Source organism: Lissotriton helveticus, chromosome 3_1 (genome assembly GCF_964261635.1).
Source record: "Lissotriton helveticus chromosome 3_1, aLisHel1.1, whole genome shotgun sequence".
Classification (NCBI taxonomy): Eukaryota; Metazoa; Chordata; class Amphibia; order Caudata; family Salamandridae; genus Lissotriton; species Lissotriton helveticus.
The window spans coordinates 1,144,056,783-1,144,076,229 of NC_136061.1; the positions used below are offsets into that span (position 1 = coordinate 1,144,056,783).

General features: G+C 42.8%; 1 protein-coding gene across 1 annotated transcript in view; it reads left to right on the forward strand.

Moving 5' to 3' along the window:
* The first annotated feature begins 439 nt into the window (after positions 1–439).
* Positions 440–19,447, forward strand: part of LOC144824215 (uncharacterized) — a 52,327-nt gene continuing 33,319 nt past the window's right edge. The window contains exons 1-2 of the mRNA XM_078683363.1: positions 440–1,012; positions 1,284–2,056. Coding sequence (XP_078539489.1) covers positions 607–1,012; positions 1,284–2,056 — 1,179 coding nt within the window. The 5' untranslated portion in view covers positions 440–606. The remainder of the gene's footprint in view (positions 1,013–1,283; positions 2,057–19,447) is intronic.

Consider the following 19,447-nt stretch of genomic DNA (forward strand, 5'->3'; position numbering starts at 1 on the left):
CAGTTTGGTGTTATTTTAACAAAGAAAACCTCTTTTTGAAATCAAGCATTATTGTTCTGTACTATAAATGACCTAGGGCCCGATGTAGGTAAATCCATTTTACCGATTTTTAAATACCGAATTTTACTGATTTTTACAGAATCGGTATTTAAAAATCGGAAAATGATATGTAGGTAAAAAATCGGAAAAATATACCGAATCGGTAAAAATCGGTAACGGGTGATCTGTATTTACCGATCGGTATTACCGATCGGTAAATACCGATCGGTATTACAGATCGGTATTTCCAATGCATTCCTATGGGCCAAAAGTCCCATAGGAATGCATTGGAAATACCGATCTGTAATACCGATCTGTAATACCGATCTGTAATACCGATCGGTAAATACCGATCGGTAATACCGATCGGTATTACAAACAAACGTGCAGCAAACAAAAGTGAAACTGAACACAACAGCCAATCAGGTGCAACCACCCTCCCCCTTCCTCCCAGGAAGTGCCTGCCCAGCCAGGTGCAACTCATTAGAAAGTTCTGGAGACAGGCAGAGCAGAGCACACAGAGAGAGGAGCAGGGAGAGAGTTGTTTGTGTTGAAAACCCAGGAATAATGTCAAGCAGCAGTGAGAGAAAGAGAAAAATTAAGTTCAGCAACACTGAGCTTGAACTCCTAGTCGAGGAGGTGGTCAAGGTGCACACCCAACTATTTGGGAAGCTCTCCCTCACCATGGCTGAGTCAGCTAAGCGAAAGCTGTGGCTGCACATAGTGGAAAGGGTAAATGCAGTGGGAGTCACCAGCAGGAGCATGGAGGATTTAAAGAAAAGATTCTATGACCTCAGGAGCCAAACCAAGAGGAAGCTTGCAGAGCTGCATAAACAGGCTGGTGTCACTGGAGGAGGCAGGAATCCAGCACCCCCCCTGACTGAGCTGGAGGAGTTGGTGGCGTCTACCATCGAGCCAGACAGTGTGGTGGGACTGGGAGCAGTGGACAGCTCAGCCCGAGCCAAATCAAAAGGTAAGATGCATGCGCAGCACAACACCCCCTACCAAGCAGCATCCCTTAAACCTCTGAGCACAGGCCAAGCCCAGTCCAGTACTGCTAGCACTATACAGGAGCAATGCATAATGGGAAATGTAGTCTGCCAATATTAGACCATGTATAACTGAACAGACATCAGCAAGGCATTGAAAGTATTGCAGAATCATGAAAGTTAAATGTGTAAAGATTTATTTACAGTCACTGTGACACAGTAACAATCAATGTACATACGCTTATTTACACCTAGGGGCACCATCAGCCAAGCAAGGCACATCGACACCAGGGACTGCAGCAGCGAGGGAGGAGAGTGAGGAGGCAGGGCCAAGCCATGAGCAACCATCGCAAGATGAGGAGGACACAAGTGGCATTGCACAGGAGGAGGAGACAGGCCTCACCCCCGACCTTCCACACTCCCCACACCTGTCACAATCACCTGCATTGGTATTCTCACCGGAGACTTCCCCAGTAATGCAACAGGCTGCACCTGCAACACCACCAGCCAGGAGGCGACTCGTGGCCACACTGCCCTTGATGGAGGCAGCATTAGATCAGGCTGAGCAAACTCCACCTATGCCTCATGCTGCACCGCAGGCAAACACTGATGAAGACACCATGCCAAGACGTCGCCGCATGCACAGCACTGCAGGAGGCACTGGAGAAGGCACTGTCTTCCGGGGGCTGGAGGGAAGCATGGTGCGCATCCAGCGCATGCAGGGCAGATCCATCCAGGCCTGCCACCGGCAATTCCGTGCTCTCAATGAAACTGTAGGAGAGATGGGGAAGGGCATTACTGATATAGCCAATTGCAGCAGGGACATGGTAAAATCAAATGACAACCTAGTTGCTGGTATTACGTCTGCTATCACGCAGCTGTGCGACAAGATGGACCACATAGAGAATACAAGGCGCAGGGACACCCGCGCTACCAACAGGGCGCTGAATCGCCTTGCCACTGCCACTGCACAGCTATGCAGGAGAGGAAACAATATGCAGGAAAGTCTAACACAAAATACAGCAGAGGTCACAAGGGGCATAGCCAAAATAACCAGTGCCCTAGAGGCAATGATGATCAGTAATGCTGCTCACAATCCTGCCCTGGATGTGGCTGAAGGGGAGGACAGTAGTAGCCGCAGCAGCTTGGGTAGTGCTGTGGTGCCTGCTCGTAGGGGCCGGAGGCGCACAGCTGAGCCTTCAAGCCTGGAGGAAGGCAGTGGGGATACTCCCAGTGTGTCTGGGAAGCGGCAGAGAAAGTGACTTTAAAAGTTTGGGTGAAGTAACCCTGGACATGTTGTCCCCACCTTTGTACATGTTAATTTGTTGCACCTAAGTGCTGTAAGTTCGTGCCAACAGATAAATACTTTACTTCCATTCACAACCTGTCTGTGTGTCATTACTTACTCAGAAATAGTTGGCTGTTATTTCGTCACGCCTGTATCTCCCATCACTTGGTGTTGTGACTCCAGCAGGTTGTATGTCAGGCACGGCATTGTCGTCATCATAGTCCTCGTACTCCTCCAACTCCACCTCTGTACCCTTTTTGACAGCCAAGTTGTGCAACATGGCACAGGCAGCTATGATTTTGCAGCATGTTATGGGGGTATACTGCCTTGCGCCTCCACTCTTGTGAAGGCATCTAAATCGGCTCTTCCAGATGCCAAATGTCCGTTCAACCACATTCCTTGTACTTTTATGTGCCCGGTTATACCTCCTTTGGCTGGGTGTGGAGGGGTTGAGGTAGGGAGTGAGAATAAAAGAACGTAGGGCATATGCACTGTCTCCTAAAAGGGAAATGGGAGTACATTAGTCACATGTATACTTGTAAGTCTCACTGCAATATGTGTGAATGCTGTCGCAGACTCTGTCTTACCTAGGAGGTATCCTTCGCCAAATTCCCCTGCTGACAGCCGTTCATAGATGCCGCTGTTCTGAAATATATAGGAGTCATGTGTACTTCCAGGGAATTTAGCTACAAGGTCTGTGATAACGTACTTTGCATTGCAAATCACCTGGACGTTGATGGTGTGGCTTGACTTCCTATTGCGGTAAATGTATTCGGTGGCAGCAGGGGGACAAATGGGGATGTGTGTCCCATCAATGCATCCGATGATATGGGGAAATCTTGCCATCTGGTAAAAGTCTGATTTTGTTTGTACCAGTTCAGCATGGGTGGATGGAAATGAAATATAATGCTCCATCCTGTGCAACATGGCGTCAAGGAATCTGTGGAAGAACCTTGAGAGGCTGCTCTGGGTCACCCCTCCCGCCACAGCAACCACGCTCTGGTAGCTCCCTGACGCCAGCAGGTGGAGGCTGCACAGCACCTGCACATGTGCTGGTATTGCATGTGCCCTTGGGGTGGGGTGCTCCAACAGTGGTTTAAGGTCCCTGATGAGCTCCATGATGGTTTCTGGAGCCAACCTGTACCTTTGTACTATCTCCTCCTCTGTCAGCATCAACAGGGTGACCCTCTGCCTGTAGACCTGCTCCTGTCTCAGCCATTCCCTCTCTCCTTCCTCCCGTAGCCGTAGACGTCTTGCTATTACATAGAATGCCGCCATTGTGCAAACTGAATTGCATTTTGGGTCCTTTTTTATAGGCTGCACCTGGTTACCACCTGATTTGAATCCATGGTAAATTCCGACTCTCAAATACCGATTTTGAGGCAAAATCGGTATTTCTGGGCCTCCCTACATCTCGATTTTCAATTTTACCTACTTTTATTTACCGATCTGTAACATTTCCGATCGGTAACAATACCGATCTGTGACATTACCGATCGGTAACATTTCCGATCGGTAACTTTACCGATCGGTGACATTACCGATAGGTAAAATTACCGATAGGTAACATTACCGATCGGTGACATTACCGATAGGTAACATTACCGATAGGTAACATTACCGATAGGTAACATTACCGATAGGTAACATTACCGATAGGTAACATTCAATTTTCGGTATTTTACTGCTCGGTAATCATAACGATCGGTATAATTACCGATTCAGCCTATTTTTGGTCACCTACATGTCGAACGCTCACTACCGATCGGAAACGGCCGAAAATCGGTATTTTCGGCCGATTCCGATCGGTAATAGCCTACCTACATCTGGCCCCTAATGTCCAATACCATTTTTTTTATCGTGGCAGTCCATATTCCGTCAATTAACTTTATTCCTCCCCCAAACTCCACTAAATAAATTTCCATGACTGAACTACTTATCTTAACGAGAGTCATTTATTTCTGTGAATTATTTTCCTATCCTTTCTTGCTAATAGGATGAGCCATGTCTAGTCTACTCACTCAACTTTCTACACCACACAGTTAATCTTTCTTTTCGTTTGCCCATTCCTACCAGAGTATATGCAAGCATTTGAATTTTCGATAAGTGCTACATCTAATTATTCTAGGAGTGGAACTGTTAGACATGGCATCTTTTGGCGTGTTTCCCCTAGGTTTTTGCTATCTGACCTCCCGGTTTTGACTCTGTTTCTGCTGGCTTAGTGTTCTGCGCACTTTTCTCACTGCTGATCAGTGGTAAAGTGCAAGTGCTCATGTGGTAAATTGTGTTATGGATTGGTGTTTCCATGATTGGATATTTGATTCACTTGTTAGTCCCTAGTAAAGTGCACTGAGTGTACCAGGGCCTGTAAATCAAATCCTACTAGTGGGCCTGCAGCACTGATTGTGCCACCCACATTAGTAGCCCAGAAAAGGTATCTCAGACCTGCCATTTCAGAGTCTGTGCACAGTTTGTAACTGCCATGTCGACCTGGCCAGTATACACACTTGCCAGTCCCTAATCTTACCTTTTTCTTACATGTCAGCCACACCCAAGGAAGGCCCAAGGTACCCCTGTGGGCAGAGTGCAGTGTATGTGAAAGGTAGGACATACCATGGTGTGTGGCATGTCCTGATAGTGAATTACGGCCAATTTTGTTTTTCACTATTGCAAGGCTACCTGTTCCCGATAGGAAAGAATGGGGATTTTGTTTTTTAACATTTTATAAACATAACTGGCCCAGCGAATTAGTTAGAAAAATAACGTTTAGCCTGCCTGAACTCAGAATCTAAAGATGCATCTTTTAGTGAAGGTAATTTTTACATTCAGCCTTTGAAAACTACCACTTTTAGGGCCCGATGTAGGTAAATCTAATTTACCACTTCTAAAATACCGAATCATACCGAATCGGTATTTTAGAAGTGGTAAATTAGAGGGGGGGAGATGTAGGTATTTCAGAATACCGAATCGTTAAGATTCGGTATTTACCGATTCTGTAAATACCGATTCGGTATTGCCCATTGAATCCTATGGGCCCTAAAGCCCATAGGAATCAATGGGCAATACCGAATCTGTAATTACAGATTCGGTAAATACCGATTTTAGCAAGGGTGCAGGGGGTGTCACTTTGACACCCTCTAGCACCCCAAAGACTGGCATGTTTGCCATGTGGCACACAGACATGTCTGTCTGTCACATGGCTAGGTGTGCATGCACACATGTGCATGCACACATGGAATCGGTATTTTACCCCCCAATTGGATTGGGTGGTAAAATACCGATTCTGTAAGGCCATAGGGACTCTGAAGAGTCCCACCTACATCTGGCCGTTACCGAATCAGTAAAAATACCGATTCGGTATTTTACAGATTCGGTAAATTTACAGAATCTGTAAAAATGGCCCCCTACATCTCAAGATGCCAAATACCGGTCGGAAACGGCCGAATTCGGCCGTTTCCGACGGGTATTTGCCACCTACATCGGGTAGGTATTTTCTTGCTCAGTCATCCTGTGTGCTGAGGGTTGTGATCACTCAGGTCGAGGGATCACCTAGTATTCGATCAGTTTTGGGCTTACATTTTTTAGAAATAAAAGTGTAGTCAATGATTGAACCATGTTTAGAATTTTTAAAAGATGGAACAAATCTGGATATTTCTTTTAGCAGAGTAAATCCAAGCTGGTACATTTCACCCCAACATTCTTTTCCAATACAATTACTCTTTCCATTTACGGGATTTGAAGCGACTAGATGCAAATTAAAATCACCAGAAACTATAAATCCGGCTTTTGAGTGCCGAATTATTAATGAGCTTATGAACCCCATAAGGTATACAACTGGGTAATCTTATTTTTCTTGCACTTAAACATACATTAAGTATTATCAAACTTAGACCTTTATACTGCAATACAAGGCACTGTAACCAATCCAATTGAAAATCAACTACTTCTACAGTTAAATTTAGTTCAGCCGCAATATAGCATGAGAGCCCACATTTCTCAAGGCCTGATTTATTAGTGAGTACTGCTGGGAGATTGAACTCATTAAACCCAAGAAAAGGAGTAGCTTGTTCTCTCCACGTTTCTTGGAATAGTAGATTTGCAAAAGAGTTCAAAAATAGAATAGTATCTAGATCGAGGAGGTGTTTGGAAGATTTATGAAAGCACACAGAATTGTTGAGGTATGCTGGGCCAGTTCCATGTAGTGCCTTGAAAGTGTGGGTAAGAAGTTTGAATTGTGCTAGTTTTTTAATGGGGAGCTAGTGGAGTTCCTTCATGTTTGGTGTGATATGAGTGCAATGTGGGAGGTTGAGCATGTTTCTGGACGCTGAGTTGTGAATGGTCTGCAGCCTTGTGGTTAATATTTCTGTTGACCTATACGTGGAATTTATTCCCATAGTCCAGGTTCCAAATTATGGTTTTCTGAGTGCTGATTGCGAACTGAGGAAAAAGGGACACTGGTGATATACCTACAGCAAGGAGAGGAGCTGCCTAGAAGAACCATCTGCTCTCTAGTTACCTTAACAAACTGAGGAAAACTAGAAGTTGTGTGAGAGTGATCAAAGCCAGAAGTGCAAAGCATTGAATAAGGCATTGGAGAAGGAGCTCAGTTGCATACAGTTGTGATCTGAGTTGTTCCTTCCCTCCCCTGCCAGTCTTCAACTGGACTGTGTCTCTGGATAGGCTTGATGCTCATCTGTGAGTGCATTACACCTGGCAGAGCCCCCCCTTCTGATCAAGGTCACAGGCAGGGCTGTGGACCTTGGTAGCCTGAAGGGTGTTGACCCTTGTTGGTTTGCTGTCTATAAATGAACAGTGACCTATCCATTACAAACATAGGCTAAGACTGAAGCACAGTCTAGAACTCACCTTCTTCGCACCTGCTGAGAAACTCTGGTGTGCTGGCCACAGATGCTTTCAATAGCCTCCCCCCACCCCACCTTGCATACCCATCAGCAACCCGGCTTCTGCCCTACAGCTAGCGGCTCTCCAGTTTACATTTGTGCTGGGGTTTGGACAGGGTCTTCACGATCCCTTGGTGACCACCACCAACTCCTTCTGCATCCCAGGACTTTGAAAACAACAACAATCATGTGTTTCTAGCAGCAGCAATATGCCTTCTGCTCTCCAACCAGGAACACCAGGGTTAAGTTAGCTGCCTGCAAGCATGCCCACCAAAGAGAAAGAGAAAGCACCTGGCAAAGCCAGTTTATGAATGAGTGCACTAAGATGCACACTGGACTACAGGTTAAAAAATACTCTCAAAAAACTTTTAACCATCAAAATGCTGATGCTGAAGAACTTAAAGTGCACAGTAAAAGTCAAACTTTCTGGGGTGGGCCAAAGCTATTGATGGATTCTGACGGCAAGTGGAGAACCTTGGCTTACAAGTCTTTGAGTGCACCAGTGATAGCTCTGAAAACAAGTCATAAGAGATTGTGGCAGCAGGCATGTGACACAGAAACAGCTATCCTAGTTCAGCACTGGGATTCACCTATTACCCATAACCACAGTGGTTTGATTAACTTGAACATTGACTGCATAATATTATATTATTAGTGGAATAAAGCAATTTCTCTTTTCAAAACAAAGCATAGTTGGACATTAATATTTTGTATGGTATGTGAGCCATGTTGAATACGATTTGTTTCTCTAAGCTTCTCTTCCCTACAGATCAAGTATCAAAGTGATGTACTTGGTATTCAGTTTTGTGTCCAACAGTAGGTCAGGCCCCAGGTCAACAATGGTAAAATGCTCCATTTAACACAATTAGAGCCCAGTATCCCTTTTGTACCTCCTGGCCCCCAAACCAGTTCCATATAAATTAAATCTTTACTTTATATACTATTGACTCCACTCTGCCTATAAAACTTTGTTAATCCTGCATTACAGCAAAAACGTCACTGCAACCATATATCCTTCACCCGGCATAATACAACACTGTTCACACCTGTCTTGAAATAAATAATGTTATTGTATTGTTATACCAGTAATTATGTGAGACATATGTCAGAGTCTATTTGACTTGACTTGACTATGTGTTTATATGTCAATGTGAGGTTGTGACCGCTCTTGAAATACCCAGTTTGGTGTTATTTTAACAAAGAAAACCTCTTTTTGAAATCAAGCATTATTGTTCTGTACTATAAATGACCTAATGTCCAATACCATTTTTTTTATCGTGGCAGTCCATATTCCGTCAATTAACTTTATTCCTCCCCAAACTCCACTAAATAAATTTCCATGACTGAACTACTTATCTTAACGAGAGTCATTTATTTCTGTGAATTATTTTCCTATCCTTTCTTGCTAATAGGATGAGCCATGTCTAGTCTTCTCACTCAACTTTCTACACCACACAGTTAATCTTTCTTTTCGTTTGCCCATTCCTACCAGAGTATATGCAAGCATTTGAATTTTCGATAAGTGCTACATCTAATTATTCTAGGAGTGGAACTGTTAGACATGGCATCTTTTGGCGTGTTTCCCCTAGGTTTTTGCTATCTGACCTCCCGGTTTTGACTCTGTTTCTGCTGGCTTAGTGTTCTGCGCACTTTTCTCACTGCTGATCAGTGGTAAAGTGCAAGTGCTCATGTGGTAAATTGTGTTATGGATTGGTGTTTCCATGATTGGATATTTGATTCACTTGTTAGTCCCTAGTAAAGTGCACTGAGTGTACCAGGGCCTGTAAATCAAATCCTACTAGTGGGCCTGCAGCACTGATTGTGCCACCCACATTAGTAGCCCAGAAAAGGTATCTCAGACCTGCCATTTCAGAGTCTGTGCACAGTTTGTAACTGCCATGTCGACCTGGCCAGTATACACACTTGCCAGTCCCTAATCTTACCTTTTTCTTACATGTCAGCCACCCCCAAGGAAGGCCCAAGGTACCCCTGTGGGCAGAGTGCAGTGTATGTGAAAGGTAGGACATACCCTGGTGTGTGGCATGTCCTGATAGTGAATTACGGCCAATTTTGTTTTTCACTATTGCAAGGCTACCTGTTCCCGATAGGAAAGAATGGGGATTTTGTTTTTTAACATTTTATAAACATAACTGGCCCAGCGAATTAGTTAGAAAAATAACGTTTAGCCTGCCTGAACTCAGAATCTAAAGATGCATCTTTTAGTGAAGGTAATTTTTACATTCAGCCTTTGAAAACTACCACTTTTAGGGCCCGATGTAGGTAAATCTAATTTACCACTTCTAAAATACCGAATCATACCGAATCGGTATTTTAGAAGTGGTAAATTAGAGGGGGGAGATGTAGGTATTTCAGATTCGGTAAATACCGAATCGTTAAGATTCGGTATTTACCGATTCTGTAAATACCGATTCGGTATTGCCCATTGAATCCTATGGGCCCTGAAGCCCATAGGAATCAATGGGCAATACCGAATCTGTAATTACAGATTCGGTAAATACCGATTTTAGCAAGGGTGCAGGGGGTGTCACTTTGACACCCTCTAGCACCCCAAAGACTAGCATGTTTGCCATGTGGTACACAGACCCTAAGGGCATGTCTGTCTGTCACATGGCTAGGTGTGCATGCACACATGGAATCGGTATTTTACCCCCCAATTGGATTGGGTGGTAAAATACCGATTCTGTAAGGCCATAGGGACTCTGAAGAGTCCCACCTACATCTGGCCGTTACCGAATCAGTAAAAATACCGATTCGGTATTTTACAGATTCGGTAAATTTACAGAATCTGTACAAATGGCCCCCTACATCTCAAGATGCCAAATACCGGTCGGAAACGGCCGAATTCGGCCGTTTCCGACCGGTATTTGCCACCTACATCGGGTAGGTATTTTCTTGCTCAGTCATCCTGTGTGCTGAGGGTTGTGATCACTCAGGTCGAGGGATCACCTAGTATTCGATCAGTTTTGGGCTTACATTTTTTAGAAATAAAAGTGTAGTCAATGATTGAACCATGTTTAGAATTTTTAAAAGATGGAACAAATCTGGATATTTCTTTTAGCAGAGTAAATCCAAGCTGGTACATTTCACCCCAACATTCTTTTCCAATACAATTACTCTTTCCATTTACGGGATTTGAAGCGACTAGATGCAAATTAAAATCACCAGAAACTATAAATCCGGCTTTTGAGTGCCGAATTATTAATGAGCTTATGAACCCCATAAGGTATACAACTGGGTAATCTTATTTTTCTTGCACTTAAACATACATTAAGTATTATCAAACTTAGACCTTTATACTGCAATACAAGGCACTGTAACCAATTCAATTGAAAATCAACTACTTCTACAGTTGAATTTAGTTCAGCCGCAATATAGCATGAGAGCTCACATTTCGCAAGGCCTGATTTATTAGTGAGTACTGCTGGGAGATTGAACTCATTAAACCCAAGAAAAGGAGTAGCTTGTTCTCTCCACGTTTCTTGGAATAGTAGAATTGCAAAAGAGTTTAAAAATAGAATAGTATCTAGATCGAGGAGGTGTTTGGAAGGTTTATGAAAGCACACGAAATTGTTGAGGTATGCTGGGCCAGTTCCATGTAATGCCTTGAAAGTGTGGGTAAGAAGTTTGAATTGTGCTTGTTTTTTAATGGGGAGCTAGTGGAGTTCCTTCATGTTTGGTGTGATATGAGTGCAATGTGGGAGGTTGAGCGTGTTTATGGACGCTGAGTTGTGAATGGTCTGCAGCCTTGTGGTTAATATTTCTGTTGATCTATACGTAGAATTTATTCCCATAGTCCAGGTTCCAAATTATGGTTTTCTGAGTGCTGATTGCGAACTGAGGAAAAAGGGACACTGGTGATATACCTACAGCAAGGAGAGGAGCTGCCTAGAAGAACCATCTGCTCTCTAGTTACCTTAACGAACTGAGGAAAACTAGAAGTTGTGTGAGAGTGATCAAAGCCAGAAATGCAAAGCATTGAATAAGGCATTGGAGATGGAGCTCAGTTGCATACAGTTGTGATCTGAGTTGTGCCTTCCCTCCCCTGCCAGTCTTCAACTGGACTGTGTCTCTGGATAGGCTTGATGCCCATCTGTGAGTGCATTACACCTGGCAGAGCCCCCCTTCTGATCAAAGTCACAGGCAGGGCTGTGGACCTTGGTAACCTGAAGGGTGTTGACCCTTGTTGTTTTGCTGTCTATAAATGAACAGTGACCTATCCATTACAAACATAGGCTAAAACTGAAGCACAGTCTAGAACTCACCTTCTTCACACCTGCTGAGTAACTCTGGTGTGCTGGCCACAGATGCTTTCAATAGCGTCCTCCCCCACCCCACCTTGGACTGCAATGAAATATACACCCAACAGCAACCCGGCTTCTGCTCTACAGCTAGTTGGTCTCCAGTTTACATTTGTGCTGGGGTTTGGACAGGGTCTTCGCGATCCCTTGGTGACCACTACCAACTCCTTCTGCATCCCAGGACTCTGAAAACAACAACAATCATGTGTTACTAGCAGCAGCACTATGCCTTCTGCTCTCCAACCAGGAACACCAGGGTTAAGTTAGCTGCCTGCAAGCATGCCCACCAAAGAGAAAGAGAAAGCACATGGCAAAGCCAGTTTATGAATGAGTGCACTAAGATGCCCACTGGACTAGAGGTTGAAAAATACTTTCAAAAGACTTTTAACCATCAAAATTCTGATGCTGAAGAACTTAAAGTGCACAGTAGAAGTCAAACTTTCTGGGGTGGGCCAAAGCTATTGATGGATTCTGACGGCCGGTGGAGAACCTTGGCTTACAAGTCTTTGAGTGCACCAGTGATAGCTCTGAAAATAAGTCATAAGAGATTGTGGCAGCAGGCATGTGACACAGAAACAGCGATCCAATTCAGCACTGGGATTCACCTATTACCCATAACCACAGACTTCTGATTAACTTGAACATTGACTGCATAATATTGTATTATTAGTGGAATAAAGCATTTTCTCTTTTCAAAACAAAGCATAGTTGGACATTAATATTTTGTATGGTTTGTGAGCCATGTTGAATATGACTTGTTTCTCTAAGCTTCTCTTCCCTAAAGATCAAGTGTCAAAGGGATGTTCTTGGTATTCAGTTTTGTGTCCAACAGTAGGTCAGGCCCCAGGTCAACAATGGTAAAAGGCTTCAATTAACACAATTAGAGCCCAGTATCCCTTGTGTACCTCTTGGCCCCCAAACCAGTCCCATATAGGTTAAATCTTTACTTTATATACTATTGACACCACTCTGCCTATAAAACTTTGTTAATCCTGCATTACAGCAAAAACGTCACTGCAACCATATATCCTTCACCCGGCATAATACAACACTGTTCACACCTGTCTTGAAATAAATAATGTTATTGTATTGTTATACCAGTAATTATGTGAGACATATGTCAGAGTCTATTTGACTTGACCTGACTATGTGTTTATATGTCAATGTGAGGTTGTGAATGCTCTTGAAACACCCAGTTTGGTGTTATTTTAACAAAGAAAACCTCTTTTTGAAATCAAGCATTATTGTTGTGTACTATAAATGACCTAATATTCAACACAATTTTTTTTTTTAATCGTGGCAGTCAATATTCCGTCAATTAACTTTATTCCCCCCAAACTCCACTAAATAAATTTCCATGACTGAACTACTTATCTTATGAGAGTCATTTATTTCTGTGAATTCTTTTCCTACCCTCTCTTGCTGATAGGATGAGCAATATCTTGTCTACTTACTCAAGTTCCTACACCACACAGTTAATCTTTCTTCACGTTTGCTCATTCCTACCTAAGTATGTGCAAACATTAGAATTTTCGATAAGTGCTACATCTAATTATTCTAGGAGTGAAACTGTTAGACATGGGATCTTTTGTATGTTTCCCCTGAGTTTTTGCTATCTGACCTCCTGGTTTTGACTCTGTTTCTGCTGGCTTACTGTTCTGCGAACTTTTCTCATTGCCGATCAGTGGTAAAGTGCAAGTGCTCATGTGGTAAATTGTATTATGAATTGGTGTTTCCATGATTGGATATTTGATTCACTTTTTATTTCCTAGTAAAGTGCACTGAGTGTGCCAGGGCCTGTAAATCAAATGCTACTAGTGGGCCTGCAGCACTGATATTGCCACCCACATTAGTAGCCCAGGAAAGGTATCTCAGACCTGCTATTTCAGAGTCTGTGCACAGTTTGTAACTCCCATGTTGACTTGGCCAGTATACACACTTGCTAGTCCCTAATCTTCCCTTTTCTAACATGTCAGCCACCCCCAAGGAAGGCCCAAGCTACCCTTGTGGGCAGGGTGCAGTGTATGTAAAACGTAGGACATACCCTGGTGTGTGGCATGTCCTGATAGTGAATTACGGCAATTTTATTTTTCACTATTTCAAGGCTACCTGTTCCCCATAGGAAAGAATAGGGAGTTTGTTTTTTAACATCTTCTAAACATAACTGGTCCGGCGAATTAGTTAGAAAAATAAAGTTTAGTATGCCTGAACTCAGAATCTAAAGATGACTTTTACATTCTGTCTTTGAAAATACCACTTTTAGAAAGTAGGTATTTTCTTGCTCAGTCATCTTGTGTGCCTCTGCTGGAATGTGGATTGCCTGTCTGGGTTTTGGATGACAGAATGCTGGGGAGCAGGAGTGGCTCCAGATAGTCTAGGTGGGTCAGGAAAGGGCTGAATAGACCTGGGCTATAACTGGGGAAGGGAGAGGAGATTTCCTTGCACCTCAAAGGGCCGGGTCTGCCTCTGACCATGCCGTCTCCACCTCCTGCCAGGAAGTCACACCAGAGAAGGCAGAACTGGTTCTGGGTGGGCACAGACACCTTCTGCCTAAGAGATCAAAGTATTTTAGGATATAAACATTGGGGCCCAGACCCCTGACTTTTAGAACTCTTTTGGACCAAGAAGACTGCCAGGAAGAAGAGCTGGAGAAGTTGTGAGGACAAACTACCACTTTGCTGTGTGCTTTGCTGTGTTGGCCTGCAATGGCTGCTTCTGTCTTGGGCAGTGAAAGGACTGGACTGAACTTTCTGCAATCTACTTTTGTGAGTTTCTCCAAGAGCTTGCCCCCTGTTCAAGAAGTCTCAGGAACAGCAAAGACTTCAAGCTCTTCTGCCCTCAGCACTGGGGACTGTGTGCTTTGTGCTGCAACAGAAGAATAAGCAACCCGATGACGTCGCTGATTCCGCTGCTGACTCTGTGTCCTAAAGGCACCACAGAGGGCACCGCCGCAATGCCACACCATGACCCTAGTCTCACCGACGACACCTGCTGACGCCACCACAGAACCGCTGCTCGCACTGCGACCTGTGGGCACTGCACTTTGCACCGCCTCACTTCACGACGATACCTTGGTTTCCCAGACGACGATGCTCCATGCAGCTGCTTGCATGGTGGTTCAAGGGCACTGCTCGTCAAGTTACATGACGTACTGCCCTCATCCCGCACCGCAGCCTTGGCCTACCGATGCCGGCACCATCGACTCCTGTCTGCAGCCGACGACAGCGCTTCAGCAACGATGACCCCGCTGCTTGCACAGCGACCTGCCAGCACCACGACGTGCATCGCATTCCCTTTGCATCACGACCCTGTTCTCACTGACTACGCCATCTGACGCTGCCACCGAGTCGCTGCTCGCACCGCAACCTGAGGGCACTGCACGCTGCACCGCTGCACTTCGTACCGCAGCACCCCACGCATACCGACAACAGCGCTCCTGACTTCAAGGGCCCCGACGACTCCTGCACCGACCTCCAGAACCATCGCCTGCGGATGCTGTGCTTTCGGAAGCTCAATGAGAGGTCGCCGACGCTCTGCTTTTCTGAAAGGTACTGTTTGCAGGTCTTCCCAACATTGTAGCTGTCCCGCGACGCCGCGGTCAGCCAGAACTGTTTGGATTTATTTGTTCATGACGCTGTGATAGCCCCGGACGGAGGAACTGTATTTCAAGCATATTTTGATAACAGAGAATTTTTAAGTACTGTATAGAGGAGTTTTTGGTCTAGTCTTAGGTATATAAAAATATTGGATATTTTTCTAAATTGGTGTGGTGTCCTTTTGTAGTGCTTACACTGTATTACTGTTGGTTATGTACAAATGCCTTACACACTGCCACTAAGATAAGCCTGACTGCTTGTGCCAATCTACCAAGGGGGTTATTTTAGGAGTGTAACTTACTTATACTGACTAGAGTGGTAGTTTCTGCCTGGCTTTGGCAAATGCCCTAGCCTACCACAAATCCCATTTCTAACATGAACCCTCAAAAAGTTAATAATCATTCATCATAAGGACCTATACTGTTTTATAATGTGTACATGTATGTGCAGTAATGTGACAGGAAATCGTAATGTACAGGGTTGCACATCAAACAAAATGGTCTTCATTTTATTCGGGTTTCACCTGACAACCAGTGAAGAAAGTGTGATGGTAGAGTTATGGTGCTGGAAAAAAGACATAGGTGTGTTCTGCCCCCCTTTCAGTAGAGATATGGGTTCAAGGAGCGAGGAAAGATTTTTTTTCCATAAAGCTGGTGGGCTGACACACTTTTTTTCTATTTTTAGTTGAATAATGCCATGATTTGTAAGTAAACACAAGCAGATGATGGTTTCTACGCACTATCGCTGGAGTGATAGGCACAGAGACATCCAGCTGGCATGAGTTTTATATTGGCTAACATTATTGGTGAGAAGGGGAGTTTTACTGAAATTGACCTTCATTTGATTCAACCTTGTCACACCATTTTTTAGAAGAGATGTGCGAAATTTAAATGTATGTTGCATGACTGAGTTTAATTCATAATTACGTACTTGGAATTGTGCAACTGTGCCATTTTCTTTGCTAAATTACCTATTAGTTACGTTTTCTGCAAACACGGATCTCACAGGAGAAGGTTTCTGCAAAAAGTGCATTGGCAAGACTTTTCCCAGCAATGTAAGAGAAAACTCTTTGATAAATTATGTAGGAGGTTCCTCCAATGTTGCTATATCTCGCCTTATCATGCCCTTTCCGTATGGACACAGAAAAATTAAATAACTTTTGATAAATGTAAAATAAACCTCAGCTTGTATTAGTTTAGAGCAAAATAAAATCCTGAGTAGGGTATTTAGGATAAATATATGTTTTTTCTTTCTGCAGGAGGGTTACCAAAATCAGCTTTTCTAGGACAGTCATAAAAAAAGGAGAAACATGTTTCTCTTACTTCAAATAAAAAAAATGCAGGTGAAAATAAGTAAAAAATCTTACGATTTTGCTTTTTGTTGGAAAAGAATCACAAATATAATTAACAGTTATACCTCTTGTTTATCCTTACGATCCAAAAGTGAGTGCAAAGATGTGCAGAATTTCTTAAGTTTTGTTGATGTTTATAGAAAAGTAGATTTGTTCCATTGCTATTGTTACCCAAATATTTGCAAGCCACATCAACTATGATAATGTTGGGAACATAAAGTGATGCTTTTCACAATATGTATGTTCGACAACAACTGAGTACTTAACACTCCGCTGCCTTTTGGCTAGGTTTGTGCTTTAGAATTTTCATATATACTTTCACTGATATCCCATTGTTAAGCACTTAACTCAAACTCATCACCGTAAATACATGATTGTGAAATAACATATGCATACCAATAACATAAGGTGCAGCATAGGAATTTCGTCCTTTGTAATATAACATCCACTTTTCATAAAAATTGATTTTATGTATGTTAGCACGATTAATACATGCAAAGTGCAACCTACAGGACTCGATCCAAACTTCCACAAGCATCAGATTAGAAGCCCCAGCCTCAGAATCACCATCTTTCGAGCTGGAAGTAGTAGTAAAGTTGAGAATTTGTGGCATTTATGTACACTTGCTTGGCATGAGGGGCCTACGGCCCCGTCAGTTATTCTAAGTGAGAAGTGGAGGAAGTGTAATAGACTCACATTTCCAGAACAATTGCTGTATTTCAGAAATGTCTTACATGTTATTTGAGAACTGTAGAACAAAAGATTGATTTCTTCAGGGTCCTTAAAAGAAAATGTCATTCATTCATATATTTCATAACATGGATTATAAGATGATCATTCTGGTGAGTAGATGCCCTACAAAATCAAATCGATAGGTAGACATAACCAACATGTGTTTTGAGCCTATGACCCTGATAGGTCTAAGGCCTTTTCAACGCTGACCATTCCTGATAAGGAATGCAGTAGCAGAAGAAATCTCAGTAACTGGTGGTATGAAAGGACTGAAGTATATCTTAGTCTTCAAAGGCGCAAGAATTTCTAGGTGTAAATATGGAAACAGGATCGAATTTATACGGTCTCATAAAGGAAATGTATTGATGTGGTCTAGATCTACACTGATCACATTATAACACATTTTATTTAAACGTAGACGAATAAAAACATCTCCCTCAAACCAAACTGACCCTATAATGTCTGAACCAGTTTCTAGTTCCCATTTTACTAGAATCTTTTCTACTATGGTAGACTGGACATTTCGACTAAAATAGCAATATCATTGACAATATCCTTAATAAATAAAGGTTACCAAACATCCTCTCAATTAGTAGGTAGCATCTTAAAAACTCATATCAAGTTATCATAACATAAACCTTTTTTTGATGGAAAGGAATTGAGCAGCATAATATTACAATGAGTACTGGTATTAAACCACCAGATTAGGCAGAGGTAGTTTTTTTTCTTCAGGGGGGGCACAATATGCATTTTGAAGGCTAATGCAAGGACGATGGCCAGCCCATATGAAGCTAGGCATCATAATTTCAGCATACTTAAAATCTGTATTTATGGCGGCATGACACTTTTGGAAACAAAAATAGAATTATGGAGTATTGACATTTTTAACCAGGGGAAAAGCTAATAATAGATAAGGGGAGGAGATCCAAATGATCAAAAAGATCTTTGCGTTTTTCAGGAGTGGCTTGTAAAGTAGATCAGACACATCACTGGGAGGGTTTTACAGCTAAATCCCGTTTTGAGGAGGCTAAATGCCCTAACAGAACAATGTCGGGTAGCCCATGAGCAGGTTCATTATGCAACAGGAGCATCAGTTTTTCAATTATTGATTTTATAGCCGTATCTTTCAGTAATGCAGCTGATCATGTCAAGTTTAATATACTTTTAAACTTTTCACTATACTTTACCATATGTAGATCTCTGCCAAGTGTGTGGACTGTCAAATACTGTTGTAAAGTCATTACAATAGTCACTTTAGGGTCATAGTTGATGTTTATACTGGCTCCTCACCCATTTTCTGAGGATGGGGACTTGTACATCTACATTTCTGAGTATCTTTATGCTAAAAAATGATGAATTCTCAAAGTAGTAAGATTACTTAAAAGTGTGAGAGTTAACTTGCACATGTAGTTTTATTCACATGCAAGATTACCTTTGTGATGCGCCCCCAGAATGTTTAAACGATCAGCTAATAGAAACTAATAATATATCATCAGCACAAATCCTTATCTAAGCCATGGCTGGGTGAGGAGAGAGAACTTCATCAAAACAGTATATAGTAATCACCAATTGCGAGATAAGCAGGCTACATAAGATCAGTGATAGGGCACCCTTTCCAAGGCCCCTTGTCACCTTATCAGAGCCCACCACCTGAGAAGAGATGATTATAGCTGTGGTATTGTATTTGCATTTAGTATTTATAAAGCACATGTTTGCCTAAGCTTCATGGCACTAAAAGAAAGAAAAAAGGTCATATAAAACATTGTATAAGAAAATGATACAAGTGATGTGATGATACTAAGGGCTGGGGAGCAGATGATTACAGCAGCTTGAACAAATCCGTTTTTAATGCTTTGTGGGAGGAAAGCAATTGAGAAATCTACTTAATATTGCAGGGAAGCTCGGCCTATTTTCCAAAAGACAATTTAAAAGGCTCTATCACTGAAGTTCTTTGGTCGCTTTCTAGGAATGGTAAGATTTCCAGTCTCAAGTTCTGGGTGGCCATAGAAGATGAATTTGGCTTTCAAAACGTACGCAGCTTTGCCATGTCAAATATAATCTATTATTATCACAGCCTTAAAAATGGCTCCCTTTTTTGCTGGTAGCCAGTGTAACTGGCTCAAAATTGGAGAGATTTGTTGAAACGTACAACTGCCTCTTAGCTGGCAAGAAGCCACATTTTGAATCGCCTGTAGCTGTTTCAGAGATGTCACCACCATAGCTAGCTAGCAG